General features: G+C 39.7%; 1 protein-coding gene across 1 annotated transcript; it reads left to right on the top strand.

Moving 5' to 3' along the window:
• The first annotated feature begins 6,123 nt into the window (after positions 1–6,123).
• Positions 6,124–19,120, top strand: LOC147031839 (olfactomedin-4-like). Its single transcript, XM_085868238.1, has 5 exons — positions 6,124–6,223; positions 6,388–6,537; positions 9,175–9,381; positions 9,499–9,658; positions 15,874–19,120. The coding sequence occupies exons 1-5, from the start codon at positions 6,158–6,160 to the stop codon at positions 16,665–16,667; spliced, it is 1,377 nt and encodes a 458-aa protein (XP_085724364.1). The 5' UTR covers positions 6,124–6,157; the 3' UTR covers positions 16,668–19,120.
• Positions 19,121–21,871: the final 2,751 nt, after the last annotated feature.

Raw genomic sequence — 21,871 nt, 5'->3', positions numbered from 1 at the left:
CAGTTCGTTCTTGTCCAACACCCAACCTATCCACCAAAGTTAATCCGAATCCATCCACAACTTCTTGATATATCATGCACACAAACAAGCAAACAAACAAGAAAAAGATGTCATGCAGAGCATGCGACTTGCAAAATGAATAAAACAAATTTGACATTTACAATAATTGGTGGTTGAATTAAATGACCAAATATGCAAATCCTCTTCAAATTTCAAGCCAATCAGATGAAAATTGACAATTTTATAAATTAGACCTATGGTGACCTTTTGACTGATGTTGACCTCAAAAATAATTGGCCAGTTGAATTTAGTGACCTGAAATATAAATCCTCTTCAAATTTCAAGTCAACCGGGTGAAAATTGAGGATTTCAGAAATCTTACCTAAGTTGTTGACCTTTGGCCAATTTGACCTTTTGGTGAATGTTGACGACAAAAAGAATTGGTGGTTGAAATTAGTAAGCTGATATGAAAATCCTATTCAAATTTCTAGTCAATCGGATGAAAATTGAGAACTTTATAAATCAGACAACTTTGTTGACCTTTTGACCTCAAAAACAAAAGGCTTCTTGTTTATGTCAAAGTCTGCCATGTGGTGAAGTTTCATGAAGATTGGTTTAAAATTGTGACCTGAAGGCGATTGACAAAAAACAGACAAATAAACCAATGTCACCCGCAGGGTGACCCGTATCTTGCCAAAAGGTGACCACGTGTGATTTCTTTAAGGTCACACTGTGGTGAACAGAGCTGCTATTCACCAGGAGCGACTCCTTGAGGAATATCTGCCTACGAGAGATTCCGATGAGAATCGTTCTACAGAGTAACCATGAAAAATATGCGTTTGCCTCATAACGTCACCAAATGACGTCATAATGTCTCAAGCTTGACATATCTAGAAAGCACTCATCGAGGTGTTCAATTTGAGGTACTACACGATATGGTTCCTGAAACTTGAAAATTTGACCTTGGGGTCAAATATGTTTGACCTGAGGTGCTAGCCATGAAGGTCAAGGCCAATCGCCACCAAAAATTAATCAGCTGAGCGCCAGAACATGAACTATATTCCCATGAAGTTTGAAGACGATCCGATCAAAATTACTCAAAAAAAAAAAATAAGGGTTTCGTCGACTCCCCTGATTTGTGACAAAGTGACCTTGACCTTTGACCTTGACCTTCAAAAATTTATGCGCTGAAAGGGACCTCTATATGCCTCTGATTTGTGAAGTTACAAAAATTTCCAATGATAACTGTGCTCTGCAGAATTTTTTTATACATGATTACAGACAAAAAAAAAACATACAAGCTGACTAACATATCTTGTAAAAACTTCGTTTTGGCAAGATAATAAACAAGAAAAAGATGTCGTGCAGAGCATGACACTGGCAAAATCCACCCCCCTCTCCAAAGGTTTCCATGGATACATAAAATTGTCCATTTCATTAAGATTAAAATTGATAATATTAATCAGTTGAAAATTGATTATTTGTCAGATTGAAATTGATGATTTCAGAAGTTTGACCGTGAATTGACCTTTGGCCTTTTGACCTCAAAAATAGTTGGTTTCCCAATTCAGTGATGCAATATGCAAATATTGTTTAAATTTCAAGTCAATCAGATGAAAAAATTACGATTTTTGAAATTTGACCTCAAGATGACCTTTGACCTCAAAATAAATTGGCTTCTCAGTTGAGACTACCTCTACAACTTGGCGAAGCTTCGTGAAGATCGGTTTAAAATTGTGATCTGTAGGTGATTGACAAACAAACAAACAAACAAACAAACAGAATAACAAAATGGACTGACCAATATACTTGAAATATCTTGGATTTTGCAAGTAACAGACACAGACAGGGATGAAAACATAACCTCCTTCCACCTTCAATGGCGGAGGGAATAAGGTAGTGCAAAAGACGGTGCATCAACAGTGGTAAATTCTGGAAAAACCTTTACTTTGTGTTTTTCTCCTCTTTTAAACTTTTATTTTATTTCAATTGAATTATATATTTGAACACTGTGGAACACAAATCATCTTGTTGGCACTTTCAATATCCTCCAGTTTAGCAATATTTGAACCAAATACACCATCTCGACCAATCAAATTTACCGTTCGCTTGCTCACTGTTGGGAAATATCAAGATTCATACAAAATTGTGGCTTGTAGGAAATATAGATCGTGCTTGGAAATGCAAAGCAAGAGTTGAAAAGACCCTTCCCATGTCCATTTTCTCAAGACTGCATGGGGTAAGTTGTTCGATGAACTCTCTAGTTGCATGTTGTTTCGATAAGTTTTCAAGGTCATATATCTGGTTGGACTTTTTCTGATTTTTGTTTTCACCTTTCTCCATTTGAGTCGAAGCCTTGCCACAAGGAGTTCATGATACTGTACGTTATGTCCCACAGTCTGCAGCTGGCAGTGTGTTGGAAAATTGCACAGCACTTCTCCAACTTCCATTGAGTAAAAAGCTAAAATATGCATTCTGATTCTGATGTACCATTCTCTATTGCAGAGCATCGTTGCAGTTTATGGACAAAGGTTATACTGTGTGGTTTGCCATTTCTTCCCAGCAGTAGTTGCAGCAGGATTTTGGAATTTGTTCAGGGTGCCGGCGAAAGACACTGGGATTTTTAATGTTCACCAACTAATACCGGCTGATGGGACACCCAGTTTGACATCCCTTCGAAGGACGGCACACACACACACACACACACACACACACACACACACACACACACACACACACACACACACACACACACACACACACACACACACACACACACACACATTGATGAATCACCCTGCCTGTGAAACACTGGGATGACAGTTTATAGCTGTGTTGGGATTCAAACACCAGCTATACAGCTTCGAGGCAAGTGTGCATTCCTCTGGTCCATCTTGCCAATCCAAAATATGCATAAGAACACAGAAATTGGACTATGGAACAATTGTCAAAGGTGCTTTGGACAGACATATCAAGGTTTTAGTTATTACCCTTGCCAGAGGAGAGGGTATTGCATTTGGGTCCGTTTGATCGTTTGCCCGCACAAAACTTTGGTGTTTTTCTCTGCAACTGCTTTGTGGATTGAGATGAAATTTTCACCATCGGAACGACTATTCATGTAGAATGTTTCATTGATAATTATGAAGTCATAAGTCACGTGGTGTGGCAGCCATGTTGAAAAACTGAAATAAAATAGACTTCTGTATCTCTGAAACCGCACAAAGGGAAAAAATTGAAACTTGGCACATGGTGAGTACTCCGCATGGGGAATGTGTGATTTTTTTTTATGACATGATACGTAGGTGCCTTCATTATGACATCATGATTGCATATCTCATCAGAATGAAAATTTTTGAGGGTCATCTCGGGATAAAATGGTCCACAGAAAAATAATTGATGACATCATCGGTCATATGATTTGGCAGCCGTATTGTTTAATAAATAAAAAAACTCCAAAATCTTCTTCTCTGAAATGGCTGAAAAGATCGAGGTGAAACTTTACACATATGACCACCTATCCATGAGGAAAAAAAGGTTCACACATATGATGTCATAGGTCACATGGTTTGGCAGCCATATTGGATTTACCCTAAAAACCTGTAAAAAATCTTCTCCAGAATGACTAGACAGATTGAGTGGAAACTTCACACAAATGTTCCCCAAGCGTTGGGGATACCAGGGTATTCATAAATAATTGTTGTCACATGGTCTGGCAGCCATATTGGATTGAGAGAAAATCTTTAAAAAATATTTATCTTGAACCGCTTAATCAATCAAAGTGAAACTTCACAATTATGATCTAGTACTCAAGGGGAATATATGTTTTAAATTTCAATCTGATCAGGTGCATGGTGTGGCAGCCAGGATTATTAAATTTTTTGAATCTGGGTTCTTTTGATGTTTTTTTTTTTTGAATAAGGCTCGCTTGGCTGCATCTGGATGTGTTTGAGGGTAGCGGAGTAGCAGCTGAAACCTGAATCCTATCCAGGTTCCTCCGGGTGACTGCATCCTTGCTTTTTGCTTGTTTTGATTACTCCAATGCATGACTGTACCTATTTGGTCTTCAATTTGATTTGAATTGAATTTATTTTTATCCCATTCTAAATTCAATTGAATAACAATAAACGTCATGGGTCAGGGTCAGGTGTCCGATCAAAGCGGGACGTCTTGGTACCCGGTCATCACTGCCAGCAGTTATAAAGTGGCAGTTCTAGTTATGTCTATAATTAAATATATATATATATATATATATATATATATATATATATATATATATATATATATATATATATATATCTGGAAAAATTATGGGCGCAGACCAGGAATCAAACCCAGGTCCTTCTGGCAAACTGTACCAGTGCTCTGTCATCTGAGCTATCTGGGCAACCCACTGGCTGAGCAACGCAATTCCTCCACATACAGAAATGCCACTCTCTTTCTCCCACTGCTTCCGGGGCACTCGCTGCCAACCATAGGAGCAGCGAGTGCCTGTTCACGAGAGGGTCTTCCCCCCGTTTGGAGGTGCATAATCTCAAGTGGTGCTGAATATTGGTGAAAAATGATGGTATGCTAATTGCAGCAAGGCACAAACAAATTTTAATCCACAATGCTATCCCCAATCATGCAAGATATTCGTCCAAACCTCATCTTACAGCAAGATAGTGATGCAAAACATTCAGTGGGATAATTATAACTTATTTGTTAAAGGACCGAAGAGGAATCCGGAGTTTTTTCAATGCATAGCCGACTACCCTCAAAGCCCAGAGCTAAATATTATTGAAACTGTATGGAACTATTTGGAAAAATATAAATTAAAAAGGAATCCCACAAACTTAGATGATCTTTGGAATGTCTTGGAAGAAGTTTGGAACACCATTCCACAAGAGTTTATCACAAAATTATTTGAAAGTGTCCCGAGAAGAATTTCAATGGTTTTGAAGGAAAAGGGTGGACATCCTCGCTAGTGTTTTATATAAAGGTGTATTGTGTATATATTCGGTTTATTTGATTAAGATTTCCATTTCCATAAAGGCGTATTTGCATTGAACACAAAGTTTTAGCTTCTTTATGTATCAGAATAGAAAAATGCAACATATGTAAGACTTTTGCATGAAAGTGTATGTTGCAATACACTTATATCACAATGTTCTTGCTCCGCACATGTGAAGCGAAAAGTGAGGTTAAGCAAATGGGTTCACTTCTGTTTGTCCATCCATCTACAAACGTCAGTTTTTGATCGAGGAACAACTTAATTGAAATTTAATGTTATGTTATGAACACAAATCAGAACATGAATCGGAAAATGAACCTGTAGTTTAGCAGTACTTTGGCTCTGAATTTGTCCCAACCGCACATGCATAGAGAGCAGTGAGATAATTTTACTACTCTATTTGCCTGTCTGGTTATCAAACAAAATTGAAAATCATTCCAAACAGGAAACTTACTGTTTTTAAGGACGTCATAAAGGACACAAACAACAGGCATGAAGAACTAATGTAACGTGTTAAACAGGGTGGTGTAATAGACACTGCATTAATGGCGGTAACCTTCCAGCATTTATTTATTTTTTAATACGACCTTTAAAATTATTTATTTTATTTCAATTGAATGATATACTTGAACACTACAGAACACAAATCACCTTCTTAGTGCTTCCAAAATCCTCCAGTTTTGCAGTATTTGGACAAGATAAATGAGGTGGTGTATCAGAATTCATCAATGGCTGTAAACTTATGGAATTTTTTTTCTACTGCATTTAAAATCTTTTTTTTCAATTGAATTATATACTTGACCACTGCATGGGGTAAGATGTTTGATGACTTCTCGAGTTCGTGTCTGTCATCGTCACCATCATTGTAACAACATGTAGAGACCACTCTGTGTGAATTCCAAGAACATTTTCTGCATGTTGATTTTTATAAATTTAATTTACACCTCCAGTCTGGGATCTGAAGGCATCAACAGAAGTCTTTTGATAACGCTTGCCTTGAAAGTTCACAAATTCCAACTTTAGCAATATGAAACCACAAAAGTGACCAAAAAAAAGACCAGACCAGTGCACGTTATGATATGAGATTGCATCATTCATCGTCACGTCAGGGCTCTAATTTGTATAAAAGAGGAAATTTCACAGCAGAACCAGCACTCCAGGACAAATATGCATTATCTTTGGGTTTATGGGGCCTTTCTGAGTGTCTTGATCCATTGTTCATGGTCAAAGATGGTAAGAAATTTCCATTCCTGATCCATCTTCGATCTATTTCTTTCACACATATTAACATCTTTAATGATATTTGTTAAAAGTGCACTTGTTTTAATATTCAAGGCAATTTTTGCTCGATTCTCAACTCTTCTTACCGAGTGACTATCTTGCCTACTGCCTTGCAGACTCTGCTTGACTCCAATGTGCATGGTTCTTATGATGCTGGAGGTGCATGTGTGTGCAACGTTCACCTCCCTAATACCACATTCCCAGCAGACAAGGTGGAGCAGCTTCAGATTGTCACCAAAGACCTCTCGCAAAGGGTGCATCAACAGGTCAGCAAAGTTAGTGGAATTAGCTAATATTACACACCGCAGACAAGCATGGGGCTGAGTTTCCTTTGAAGGATCTGCAGTCTTACAGGTTCATCGACAGATTTTCGCACACTTGATCACATTGGAGCTACACCATGTTCCCCAATAAAAAAAATAAACGATCAGCCTGCCTTGCATGTTGTAAAAATGAAATAAACATAAGTGAGGACACAACAACAAAGGTCATGAAGATTAAATTAATTATTGGCACAAAACCCCAACTGTGTCACATTGTGTTCAATACCTCTGTATGTTTGTCTTGTTTTTTTCTTTTTTTTTAAACATTTCTCTCTGGGTTAGGCAGAATCAAAATGATGTTTGAGAGGGGCCACTGTAGTTGATGCCAACTTTGTGTCTTCAGTCCCTCGGTGACCTCTGGTTGATGTTAATTGAAAAATCTACGATATGAGTGGCTTTGTTCAAATATCAACCTTGTTAAGATTTATTTCCCATTTCTCAAATCTCAGAAATTTTTGCATGAACACTTCTGGCAAAAGTGCAAACACAGATAATGACTTTAAACTCTTCTTCTGTCATTATCAAAATTCAGCAAACGAATCGATGATAGCTTTATTGTATTTTTTTGTTGTTTGAAAAGCCAAGGGTTCGTGTTGGAAGAGCGAGAACACAGAAAATAACAGAAGAGAACGGCGAGAACACAGTGCAAAGCCATGCCAACAGCAGTTGGGACTCAACAGGGGGACACAATTGGAAGAAGATTGGGTGAGAGTAAAAATGAGGGAAGAGATGGGAGAATAAGACTCAAAGAACAGTATCAAGGAGGGGGCTGAAAGAACAGGAACAGAAAACTGGGGATGAAAACAGTAAGGGAACAATAAGATAGAAAGGTGGGTGGAGGGAGAGGAGAGAAAAAACAATAATCTGGAAAGGAAGGGGTGAACTTGGGGAGGGTGAATCAGGATAGAGAAATCATGAGTTGGGATGGGGGACCTGAGTTGGGACCTGAGAAGATGAATAGTAGGGTGCTTCATAATAGGGGGTAAAAAATAAAAGTATGAATATTCATGCTCCCTGGGTGTGCCTGTGTTGCATTTGACAGTGGCAACATACACACCAAATATGAAGCAGATTGGAGGATGTTTAGGGATTCCTCAAGTTGGCACAATATTGTTGAAATTTGCCAAACTGTAACTGACAACTTGCCGTCGAATGTGCACAATGCAACGTTCTCTAAAAATCTTCGATTTGCTGCTAATGGATGCGCAAGAGGAGGAACACAACTTCCTGGTCAAGCAACCACTATTGTGGCCAGAATATCCAGTCTATGTGAAGTTTAAAGAGGCTGTTCAAAGACTCAAAGTGGTGAATGACACTGCTGAGCACGGCATAGCACTCATGACAGCGTATAATGTCAGTTTGACCCATGATGAGGAGCAGGTTCAATACCTGCTTCAGGTTGTGGCTGCCCAGTGCCCACCGAAAGGCCATTCCAAAGCCTACTAAGGCCACTTTAACAATATAAGTGACATTTGAATTAACTGAACATTGAACTCTTGACATGATATATTTAAGTGAAGACATTGTCACTGTATTTTGATTATTTCATGTTTAAAAGATCAAGCATTTTTTTTACAATAGTATATTACATTGTGCAAATTACGTGTATTTTGTAAATATGAACCAAAATTGTGCCAACTTGAGGAACCCCTAAATATCATGGAATTTTGTTCATTTTTGACCTACAAGTTCTTATGGGGTATTGGAACAAAGGCAAAATCAGGGAGCAGCAAAAATCAAACTTTCATTTTTTTGGAACACTCGAGTGAATAAGCCACCTTGAAATCTTGCAGGGAGGGATAAGATTTACCACACTGAGGAAATTGGTTCCATAGGTGGGAGAAAAGAGGAACGATGAGTGTAAGTAAGCAATGAGCCTGGATTTTAGGAGTTGCAATGAAAGTGGGGTTCTGGTAGAATATTTTCAACCTGGAGAAACGAGGTGGGGTACAGAGAAGGAAAGGTGAAAGTGTGCTCGACCAGAAAGGAGGCAGTGAAAGATAGACCACAAACTTGTCTTCGATGCAGGAGAAACAGATCCTGAGATGAAGTTTTGTCACAGGAGATTGTATTGATTTTGACAGCCTTAGACCCCAATGCACAAAGAAATGAAAGATCTGAGGTAGGTTGTTAGAAGGTCGATTGGCCAAGGAAGGACTTGGCACTATGGAGGATGCCCGTTTGGTGGCTGGCTTTGGATGCCAACTTGGATATGTGGCTGATATCAATATTCATTGTGCCTGTTGCTGAGGCCCATACATTTGAGGGAGTGAACCTCTTTGAAAGGTTTTCCACAAGGTCATTTTAGAGATGCAGAGTGAGAGTGTGGGATTTCCCAGGGTAGACTTGTTCTGCAGAGAGGGTAGAGGGTGCTGGCTGCCTTTCCGAAGGATATGAGATGTTACGGCAACAGGCTGCCATCATCCACGAAAACTTGAGGATTTTCCAGAGAATTAGAATGGTCATTGAGCTGTAAGAATCACAGACCGTGAGTTGGAAGAAAAGGTTAAAATTACACATTCTATAATTATGAGCTTGTTTTATCAACTGCTGAATTCTAATTTATTGCTCCATCTGCAGATTGCTCGCTTTGAAGAGGTGCTGTTGACTTACACATCTCAACTACAACATCTGATAAAACGAGTGGAAGGTGTAGAGAGTGGACAGATCTACTACACACAGCTGGAGTTTCAGTTGTTGCGCAATGAGATCCGAGATATGGAGAAGCTTGTAGCAGAGCTCAGGCTTGAGATCAATAGCACCCTTATCCTGTCCCTTTCTGCAGAGGTATGACTGTGTTCATAGATTGCAAAATATATGTTTTTAGCTGCTCCAGCAAAAGTATAAGTTAATTATTGTCTCCAAAATATCTTTGGAGTGATTCTACTCTGTCATACTTCACAGCTCACCAATGTCAGCACCATTGTTGACTCACTGGAAAAACATGACAAAAACAATGTACTGGCAATGCGACGGGAGGTGGAGGCTCTGAAGAAAAAACTGGAGAGTTGTCGTGAGAATCGAATCAATGCTTCAAATTCATCGAATTTTCATCCACTACCAGGTGCGTGAAACATCAGGGATCTTGCAGCTCTGCTGACCCAAAGGAAGAACCCGAACCCCTTGCCTTGAATCATATAGATATAGAAACACAACTGGTCACAAGGATGAGACAAGAGTTTCCTCTTCTTAATGACCTCTATTGCCGGAATAAGCTGATGGTTATTTTCTAAATTGCTAATGAGATTATCCTTGAGATGTGGGACAAGTGTCATTAACCAATCAGCAAGAGTCAAAACAAATGTTTGTTTTTTTGTATACATAGTCAAGGCTTGTGGAAGAGCTAGCACAATGAACAAATCAGGACGTAATAGACAAAAACAGGATGTGAAATACGCATGCATGGAGTTGAAAAGATGACACAGAGGATGCGCATGGGTCGGACAAGATGTATACAGAAGGAAGCTAAAGGAGGGAAAAGTGTAAATTTGGAAGGAGGAGGGACTTGGATGGGGTTAACAAGGGTAGAAAATATCATGGTTTTGGATTGGGGACGATCTGAGATGTGGGTGAACAGCTATTTTGAAGACCTCGAGGGAAGAATGAGTTTGAAGAGGATGTGGAAGTTGGATCCACAGGCACAAAAAAGAGGAACAAATGAGTGGAGGTGAGCAGTGATTCTGGATTTAGGTAGTTTCACCAGAAGGGGGATTGATGGAGGACCGTGGACCGTGTGAACTCTGCAGAAGCTTGGAGGGGGTTGTAGGGATTGTGAGTGGGGGGGGGGGCATAACACAGTCGTGATAAGCCCATAAACCCAGCTTCAGCGTGGGAGGTTCCAATGATCTTGAAAGCCTTGTTTTCCATGGTATCAGCTGAGTAAGATTTGAGGCAGGGTAGCCAGCCCAGAGGGGAGAGCAGTAACTCCATCAAGTTGTGGATGAAAGCCTTGTTGCTAGAATAGGTTCATGTGTGCCAAAGATAAATGGTTCAAAAATGATTCAGATGTGCCAAAGAAGGATTTTTTTTACAATGGAAGATGCCCAGTCAGCAGCTGGCTTTAGAGGCCAACTTTGAAATGTGGTTTGCCTAAGAAAGATAATGGCTGATAGTGAGACTCGGGAGTTTGAATGACTGAACTTCCTCAAGACGATTGTTAAGAAAGTAATTCTCACTAAGTGGCTTAAGTACTCAAGCAAACATTCCAACAAAACAGTTGACAAGGAACGGCTGGCTTGGCAAGATAATTGGCAATGGACAAGATACACCCCTGGATCAGCTTTTTTGGATCAGTTTGTGTTTACAGCTGGCGGTGAGATTAGGGTGTTGCCGTTATTCTAATCGCATAAAATAATTTTAAATTTTTCTACGGGAGTGAACAGGGGTATCATGTTATTATCCTTTTTATTGTTGCCAATTCTTCTTCTTCTTCTTTCGGCTAGCTCCCGTTAGGCGTCGCCACAGCGGATCAACCGTCTCCATTTACCGGTGGCGGTCGTTGGTAACCCGGGCCTCGACCGATCCGGTGTGGAAATTCGTTTTTTTTGTTGTCCGCATAATGATTTGGCATGGTTTTTACACCGGATGCCCTTCCTGACGCAACCCTGGTTGCCTCTTACGACACACAGGGACATGGTACACCTATTCTAACCGGCGCATAGACCGGGCCCAGTACAACTGATACTCATTTCGCCGACCTCGGAAGGATGGCAGGCTGAGTCAACCCCCTGGTGTTTTCGACTTGGTGTGTGTATATATATATATATATATATATATATATATATATATATATATATATATATATATATATATATATATATATATGGATGTATATATATATATATATATATATATATATATATATATATATATATATATATATATATATATACATATATATATATACATCCCAACGGGGCTTGAACTCAGGACCTTTTGGGTCCCAAGCCACTGCCCTAACCACTGCGCCAACACCAGGCTTTTTGTTGCCAATGATTGTACTGTTATTATTATTAATAATATTCTTATTTTGAAATCATGTTAATATTATTAATGGGCTATTATTATTGTTATCATTAGCCCGTCCTGAAAATGGGGTGTTGCAATCACGTGTGTGTATGTGTCTGTGTCTGTCTATCTCTGTCCGGGCCATACCTTTTTACCATTTGAGCTTTTGTCAGCAAATTTTCAACAAAGCCTTATTATGACAATATGCAGAAGACAAATAATTTGGTCAAAAGGCCAAAGGTCGTCACTTACAATCGTCAATTTTTATCCAATTGATTTGAAATTAAGAATTTGCATATTGGGTTACTGAATTGGTTCACCAATCAACAGCTAGAAGCTGATTGTTTTTTCTGTTTTTTTTTTGATCAAAAGGGCAAAGGTTAAGGTCACAAAATCACTTTCCATCTGATTGACTTGAAATTTGAGTTGGGTTTGCATATTGGGTCAATGAAGCCTATTGCTTTTGAGGTCAAAAGGTCAAGGTTGCCTAAAATCATCAATATTTTTGGATTTTTTTTTTTTAGCTGTTTTCGTCATGTTTAGTATACGAAGGAAGAAGTCAGAATACAAAGTGGACGCGGATGGGCTTTGCATTTTCAGATGCGTTCTCCGTTCTAGTTATTTTTGTCATTTGAAGCGGTCTTGGAAAAATGCCACGATAAGGTGGAATGATGCTCAAGCCACTTTATATACACCTGATATGCCATCCCCCCCCCCCCCCAAAAGGGCTAAAGGCAATAGCACATGGGAATTTCTCTGGAATATTTGCAGTCAAGTGAAAAGTAACTTTGGCTGAGTGAGTGCAAGAATAACACAGAGTTCTCTTGCTCGTAATGCAATTGAGAGTTCTAAAACATAACTCGTAATACCCCCTCTCACAGCCACCAGGAGCAGCACAACATGGTACACATTTACAAAGATCATTTGCGTCGCCTTCAATAAAAGCCTATAAAAATAAAATTGCGGGGAAGTATTTAGGGGTTGTGGTGAGGGGAAGCATTGAGAGGGTGGGGTGAGGAGGGATATGAAGCTATGAGAGGGTGTGGTGGGGTTGGATGCTTTTCTCGATTCCAGATTCCCAACTTTGATAAATGGAGATAAAGATCGTGGGATGGGAGATTAGAACAGTTGTTAAACTCATGGAGAAACGCTGCACTATATGAGTGAAACGGTGAGAGGGGAGGAGGAGGTGGAGAGGTTTATGGACGAGGAGCATAGCAGACAAACACCTCAAAAAATAATATTTTTGAAGAAGAAAAAGAGACATAGTATTTACCCCCCGACCAATGCCACATTTAGATGAATCACAAAGTATGTAGAAACAATTTTTCCAAATGAACTTTTTTTATTCATAACTGAAGAGATCAAACTAAACACTTATAGTTGAAGGAGGTTAGATGTCAGGAATACCTGCAAAAACATGTACAAATCAAACTTCACTGGTTGTAAAAGTATTCAACTCCCGAGGTCAGTATTTGGTGGAATCACCTTTTGCATTAATGACTGCTACGAGTCTTTGTGGGTAGATCTCTACTAGCTTTGCACAGTGACATGGTGAAATCTTTGCCCATTATTCACGTGAAAATTACTCTAGTTCTGCCAAGTGTGATGGGTATCGTCGATGGACTGCAATCTTCAAGTCTCATCATAAATGTTCAATTGGGTTCAAGTCAGGACTTTGGGCCACTCAAGAACATTTATTTTCTTCTTATTCAACCAATCCAGTGCAGCTTTAGTTTTGTGCTTCGGATCATTATCCTGCTGAAATGTGAATCTCCCACATGGTTGTAGGTTCATGGCTGACTCAAGCAGGTTTTCATCAAGGATTCTCCTGTACTTTATACCGTCCATTGTCCCTTCTATCCTGACAAGCTTGCCAGTCCCTGCTGATGAAAAACAGCCCCATAATATGATGCTGACACCACCATGTTTGACAGTCGGGATGGTGTTGATTGAGTAATGTGCAGTGTTGGGCTTACGCCAGACGTAAGGCTTTGAATTTAGACCAAAAAGTTCAATAATTGTCTCGTTTGACCTCAAAACTTTTCTCCACATACCTGCAGTATCCTTAAGATGGTTTTTCGCAAACTTCATATGAGCATTTAGATGCGTCTTTTTCAGTAATGGCTTCGTTCTTACCATCTGTCCATAGAGGCTAGCTTGTAAAGGGAACAGGATATTGTTGATTGATGAACACTGACCCCCATCTTGGACATAAAGCCTTACAGATCTTTCAAAATCATTGTTGGATTTACAGTGACATGCCAAACCAGTTTCCTGCTTACCTGGCTGCTGAGTTTGGATGGGCGACCTGATCTGGGTGGTATGATAAGTCTTCCATGTCTTAGTGATGGATTTCACCGTACTCAAAGGAATAATGAGTGACTTTGAAATCTTCTTATAACCATCTCCTGAATGGTGCTTCTCTACCACTTTATGTCTGACTTCTTTGGAAAGTTCCTTGGTCTTCATGCTTGCCTTGTTGGTTAATAATTTTTTTTTCGTAAGCAGCCTGTGGCGGCTTGGCTGCATAATTTTCTGGGGGCGCAGCTGTTCCACTGATACAGTGCCCTCGTCACCAGTAAGCTGGTACTCATTTTGCCGACCCTGCAAGGATGACAGGCTGAGTCAACCTGCTGGTGTTAATTCAACAGCCGACAGCGACTTGAACTCAAGACCCTAGGATCTTAAACCAGCCACCTTAACATGAAGCTGTCACGAGGCTACCGCCTTGTTGGTTGACCAAGTGAGTTTCACTTTGAAAGTCCTTCGATAAGTGGGGGAGTTTAATTTTTATGTTAAACCACTGATTACAGACACGTGAAACCTATTACACTTATTTTGTAATCTTTGAAACAAATAATTACCTCCTGAAGTTATTTAGGGTTAATTAGGCAAAGGGTTTGAAAACTTATGCAACTGAGAATCATCTGGTTTTCGCTGTTAATCTAACTTATTCACATTTTGTGTGAATTTTTTCGCTTTATCACTTTGGAGTAGTTTGTGAAGACTCAATAGATTATGTTTGATTTGAAAGCATCATCAAATAGGCTCAGGTGGCATCAAAATGTGAAACCTTTGGAGGGGGGGTGGATAATTTTGCAGTCAACTCTATATCGTGGTGGAGAAGAAGAATATATGCAGCATTTGTGAAATAGATATAATGGTTGAAATTTATTCTTAAAATTATCTCTTAAATTTTTTTTTTTTTTTTAAGAAGCAGCATTTATATTTAATGTAGATTCATTTTGGATAAAAGAGGGGGTATGCAGAACTAAGAGCAGACATAAATTCAATAGAAATTATCATCGTCATAGAGTGTAATATAGTTTTTTATTTGTTTGTTTTGTTTGTTCTGATTTTTTTTGAAGCAAGTAGAGGAAATACGAAATACGATAGGATAGTTAAATTAAAATCTATTTTTCAAATAACTGAAGTCCACACAAAGTTCATTCTTGACGTTACAGCCAACATCAACGGAATCGACTTCACAACATCGAGGCATACTTGAACTTAAACAAGTTCATGTTTCTTCAATATTGTCTGGAAAAAAAGTTAATGCCCAACTTAAATCTAAATCCCATGCTTAGTATATTTGATTAATATCTGAAAAGGCTTTGTTAACATTTCCAAAAAAAAGACCCATCATTGATCCATCTAAATTAAAAGTTGGGGGATAGCTTAAGAAAACTTTAAAGTGAACACCTTTTGGGAGGTTTATTACTTCTTTTTTTTTTTCCTGAAATCCCACAATCGGTTTTGTAGAAGCTTATTCTCGACAACTCACAATGGCATAAGCCCCATGGAATAGACTTCGAGCATCGCTTAAAAATATTTGTTATATTTGAAAACATTAATGTTTTCTCAAATGTAGGGTTAAATAAGAATAAACTGAGAATTGAAAAATGGACTGAAAATGAGAATATTAACAACACAAACTTGTTTTTCATTTCCATTTTATCATGGTGTTAGCATTACAAAACGAATCAAAATAATTTCCATCACGCTTTCATATTCGGCAACGATTTCCTAAGAAATCTTGTATCACAAATCAAACTGTCGTAACAAATGACCTGCGAAGAGAGATATGCTGTACTCAAATACCCCATCTCCTCAAGCATTCTGACCATTCATTCACCTCATCATTATTTACCAACCACATTTATTCTTCTCACAAGTTTATTAAAAGGAAAATCTCTTTTATTTGAATAAAAAAAGGTTGAACATTCGGTTTTATTTGCTTCATTTAACCTGCCTTGCTATTCTCTCCAGGTTCCTGCAATCATGGTGGCCTAAAGGACGTCAGCAAACCCTTCATGGTGGCTCGAAACTGGAGGGGGAGCAAATATAAATTAGGTGTTTGGGGTAAAGATTCAAATCCAAAACCAGGCAGGGAGAATCTGTACTGGGTGGGAACAGATAACTTGAATTACTTTAGCACTTTACGTCTCTACTCCAGTTACCAGAAAGTACGCACTGATCGTGTACCGCTTGCTCAAATAAGCCTTCCAATTTATCTTGCTTCTTTAAATGCTGTTGTTTTAAATAACAAACTTTACTTCCAACAGTATAACACACAAAAATTAGCTATGTATAATCTTACAAGCAAATCATATATAACTACTGCACAACTTCCTCATGCTGTGCACAACAACAAATTTTCTTACACGGGAAATGCGTATTCTGACATTGATTTAGCTGTAGATGAAAACGGTCTTTGGGCCATTTACTCCACTGAGCAGTCTATGGGGCGCATCGTTCTGAGTTTGTTGAATAACCAAACACTGGCCGTGATGAACACTTGGAATGTCCCATTCTACAAACCGACTGCTACCCAGGGATTCATGGTGTGTGGGGTTCTTTACCTTACGCGTCCAATCACGATGCACGATGAAGAAATATTTTTTGCTTTCAACACTCGCACCAACAGTTCAAATTACATGAACATTGTGCTGGAAAAGAAAATGGAGGGAATGAGAAGTCTGGATTACAACCCAGCAGACCACAAGCTTTACATGTACAATGATGGCTACCTGATCACTTACGATCTGACTTTTCAAATGTGATACTTAAAATCTATTTAGCTTTGGAAAGACATATATTGATTAAACTTTCCACTTTTCATTACCATTAACAACATTTGCAATTGTGTTGACACATTTTGGGGGAAAATATTTTGATTATGTCGATTTCTTCTTCTGACTTCTGCTTTTTGTCTGTTTATACATTTAACTAAAAAGAAACCCCATATAATTGGTTTTATACTGTGTAGCCCCGACATTTGTGGTTCCGCTATTCGTGGACCCCGCATATTGGCGGTACATAAAATGTTACCAGCTTCTACATTTGCAGCCCTGTGCTAAGCAGATTCGAGGTTTTTTGCGGATGTATTCGTGGTTTTTCGCGGTTTTCATAGGCGTATTCGCGGTTTTCATAGGCGTATTCGCGGTTTTTCGTTGGCCTATTCGTTGTTTTTCGTTGGCGTTTTCGCGGTTTTTCGTTGGTGTTTTCATTATTTTTTGTAGGCATTTTTGCGGTTTTTCATTGACATATTCGCGGTTTTTTTGTTGGCGTATTCGCGGTTTTTCGTTGGTGTTTTCATTGTCTTTTTGTAGGCGTTTTTGCGGATTTTTGTTGGCATATTCCCGGTTTTTTGTGGGTGTATTCGCGGTTTTTCGTAGGCGTTTTCGCGGTTTTTCGTGGGCATATTCACGGTTTATTGTGGGTGTATTCACAGTTTTTTGTAGGCTTTTTCGTGGGCATATTCGCGGTTTATTGTGGGTGCATTCGCGGTTTTTCGTAGGAGTTTTCATGGTTTTTCGTTGGCGTATTCACGGTTTTTCGTGGGTGTATTCGCGGTTTTTCGTAGGCGTTTTCACGGTTTTTCGTGGGCATATTCGTGGCTTTTTGTGGGTGTACTCACGGTTTTTCGTATGCGTTTTTACGGTTTTTCGTGGGCATATTCGCGGTTTATTGTGGGTGTATTCACAGTTTTTTGTAGGCTTTTTCGTGGGCATATTCGCGGTTTATTGTGGGTGTATTCGCGGTTTTTCGTAGGAGTTTTCATGGTTTTTCGTTGGCGTATTCACGGTTTTTCGTGGGTGTATTCGCGGTTTTTCATAAGCGTTATCGCGGTTTTTCGTGAGCATATTCGCGGTTTATTGTGGGTGTATTCGTGGTTTTTCGTATGCGTTTTCACGGTTTTTGGTGGGCATATTCGCGGTTTATTGTGGGTGTATTCGCGGTTGTTCGTAGGCGTTTTCGCGGTTTTTCGTTGGCGTATTCACGGTTTTTCGTCGGCGTATTCGCAGTTTATTGTGGGTGTATTCGCGGTTTTTCGTAGGAGTTTCATGGTTTTTCGTTGGCGTATTCACGGTTTTCCGTTGGCGTATTCGCGGTTTTTCGTGGGCATATTCACGGTTTATTGTGGGTGTATTCACAGTTTTCCGTTGGCGTATTCGCGGTTTTTCGTTGGCGTATTCACGGTTTTCCGTTGGCGTATTCACGGTTTATTGTGGGTGTATTCGCGGTTTTTCGTGGGTGTATTCGCGGTTTTTCGTTGGCGTATTCACGGTTTATTGTGGGTGTATTCGCGGTTTTTCGTGGGCGTATTCGCGGTTTTTCGTGGGCGTATTCGCGGTTTTTCGTGGGCGTATTCGCGGTTTTTCGTGGGCGTATTCGCGGTTTTTCGTGGGCGTATTCGCGGTTTTTCGTGGGCGTATTCGCGTTTTTTTCTTGTTTTTTTTTTACTGGATGTTTTTTATTTTCCCTTATGAATCACGAACCGCCGGAAACCTATCACCGTTTTTCTCATTGAAACAATGCCGCAACATTCACAGATTCGACATTCACAGAATTTTGCAGGAACGTATCCCCCGCGAATGTCAGGGTCCAACAATATTGTGCAAAATCTGTAAAACTTATTTTGGACTGTACATTCAAAAGTTCCCAATAAAGTATTGTCATGAATTCAGGATGAGACCACAATAAAAAGCAGAAACTACACCCAAATCTCAGGGCCACTTGTGGACCCTTTTATGAAAGGGTTTAAAAAAACCCAAAGAATAAATAATTTTCTAAAGCTCATGATATTATGCACACACACACACACACACACACACACACACACACACACACACACACACACACACACACACACACACACACACACACACACACACACACACACCTGGACATGACTTGAAACAAGCACAGCTCTTATTGCCGGTGGCGGTCTCACATGCGGTAGCACACTGGGTGCCAGTGACACCATCCCGTGGTGGCGCTTTCCTCTACACAACAGATGGGAGAATATTTTAAAGGATAAATATCCATCTCGCCACCCCTGCCCCCTCCCCCACTCACCATCTATGGGATGCCAGCTCACGGTGTTTGCCCATGCTCTATCCTCGGAATGCTGAGCAGCAAGTCAGGAATCAGATGAACAGCTGACCTCCCAGACTCTGATTGTAATGCCACAATGACTATTATGTGAAAATAAATCTTAATTTAACAGTTATCTCACTCTCTTATTTAATCCCCAAATGCATCCGAATTCAAACGTAATCTTACTTCTCTACACCCATGGTGCTTAGAAGGGATGAGGTAGACATTATTTCAATTCGGTGCTGGAAGTGTTTAAACAGTTTCATAAACCAAATGTTTCATTCGGAGCTGTGCAGAAAACCAAAATGTCAATGAAGAACTTAACGATGTAATTCACAACAAAAGCAGGCACGTTGTTTGTTTGTTTTATAAAATGGAGTACAGTATTTATGAGGCAGATAGCAAAATAACACCAAAAAATACTAAATGATTTCATGATATAATGATTTTAAGGGCAGGAAGAGTGGCTTAGAAGTATGCACACACATCTAAGTTGTCCAGTCTGGATTGAAATATTGACCCAGCTATAAACTGTCATCCTTGTGTGTGCCGTTCCTCGGACGGGACATTAAACTGGATGTCCCGTCTGCTGGCATTAGTTGGTGGATGTCAAAGGTCCCACTTTGTCCTTCGGGAAGAGCAGGTGAGCTATCACCGGCACCATGGCCAGATTCCAAGTTCCTGCCCTTATAGTGTATTGGGGGCACGTCTGCTCAGCAAGGCTGGCAGTTCGACTTTGCCATCCAGATTTTGATTTGTGTTGACTTTCCCTTCCAGGTCTAACTGATAAGTTAAAATAAATATAAATTTGTGTTGAGTTCCTTTTTATCTATACGTGTTGGGTTCTGACTTCTAATTTACAGCACATATTCAGTCAGAGCACAAAATATATTTGGCTGACCTTCCCCACCATCCCCCCCCCCAACACCATCCACCCCATTCCCCCATCCTTTCACAACACTCAATCCACCATCAACCCAACGAACCCACACCTACCATTCCTCCCCTTCCCTCACTCCCAGAGAAAGCAGACATGGTCAAAGATGTCTTTTCCTCTGTCACCACGTGTAGTGAGGCACGCGAAGCGAGTTGATCCACTCTGGTGTAAATAACAAATGATGGTCTATCAAGTAAATTTCACTGTCTTGTCAGAAATTGATGTCATTGTCGATTTACTTTTTAAATGTAACGATTTTTTTCATTTAAATATTCTTGTTTATTTCACAGGGTTTCGTTTTTTGAAACATAATGAAATATTAAATGAGCCTCGGCATCGTATCGATAAGAACATATCCTGAGATGAATACCTGACCTGACTGAGCTTATTGATACTTAACACAGTGCACTGTGATTAGCTTACTGATGTCTATAACTGCAGGAAGGTAAGGAGTAGGAGGGTTCATGGTTGGTTTACCGCGCGGGCCCAAGGCACCCTTAATCCGTCTCTGCTGGTCGGGGTTCAATGAAAAGCCGGGATGGTTGGTCAAGCGATCCACTGACGTGCAATGGTCCCCAATCAACACTGGATAATTGAAGTCCCCAGCAATAAGCACATCGCTATTGTGGAAGAAATTAAGTTCTTCTCTTTCGGAGACTGAAAGCAATTATTAACTGCACACATCAAATACAAAATAACAACAAACATGCGCATGAGAAAAAGGATAATAAGACAAGCAATAACAAACATGATCCTCTTTCTGCTTAAAATGCACAGAGCAATCCTCTTTGTACTACTTTGGACAGAAAATGACAGGGGAGGGCGAGACATGAAGTCATGTGAACACCAGTTCAGCTTTGAGGAGAGGGTGATAACAGGGTTCGGACAAAATATGAAGAGGCCGTGTGAATGGAAACACAAGCCTCTTACTTTGATCACACCTTCCGTTCACCATTGAGTAACCAGATTCTCAAAACACTACATTCCATTTTATATTGTCATATAATTGTTCTTGGACAACAAGGCATCTGTTGCAATTGCCTTCCGGGAGTTATTTCATTACCATCAGCCACTAGGCGCCAGCAACAAAGCGTCCTTCTCTTGAGCAGTTGAGCAGGATCATTTAAACATTAAAATATACTCGTGTGTATGTATATATATATATATATATATATATATATATATATATATATATATATATATATATATATATATATATATATATATATATATATATATATATTTCAATGAGATACCGGGTGTAGTGGCGTGCGCCTGTAATCCAGCTACGCGAAAGCTTGGGTTGGAGGATTGCTTGAGGACGGGCGGTCTGCACTGGGCCGTGCTATGAGAGGGTGTAGGGCAGCCCGGAATCATGGCGAAACCCAATCCTTATCCCTGTGTAGTAAGAGGCGACCAGGGTTGCGTCAGGAAGGGCATCCGGCGTAAACCCTATGCCAAATCAGTATGCGGATCATAACGGATGATCTGCTGTGGCGACCCCTAACGGGAGCAGCCGAAAGACGAACAACAACATATATATATATATTTCAATGAGATAAAGCACATTTCTCTACAACACCATGAAGATCAAAAGACTGTAAAAAGAGATTTTACTGACAGTCAATTTGATTCCAGCCCAAAAGTAACACCTGAGTTACACTGTCAATAGCAAGTTAAACAACCACAAGTAGCAAATGAAAATATATGAAAACAATTAATTTTATTTCTTCCACAGCTATCTTGTCCATCACTCGTTTGTTTCTCAGCTCATTCAGCAATTCGTTCTCACAGCCGCCTGATGGACTACAATACGTGCAACCAATAAGAAGGCTGTCCTTTCTCCGAAGAGACAGAGAGCACCGTCGTGAATCCTTGTAGTTTGTTTTCACATCTACTTCTACCACCTGCAGATGAGACCAGCAACATCTATCAGCACTCCCACTC

The sequence above is a fragment of the Eptatretus burgeri genome, chromosome 2 (assembly GCF_056783735.1).
Source record: "Eptatretus burgeri isolate ZD-2024b chromosome 2, Ebu_testis_v1, whole genome shotgun sequence".
NCBI classification, from domain to species: domain Eukaryota; kingdom Metazoa; phylum Chordata; class Myxini; order Myxiniformes; family Myxinidae; genus Eptatretus; species Eptatretus burgeri.
The sequence above is the reverse complement of the archived record's forward strand: the minus strand, read 5'-3'. Positions and strand labels throughout refer to the sequence as shown.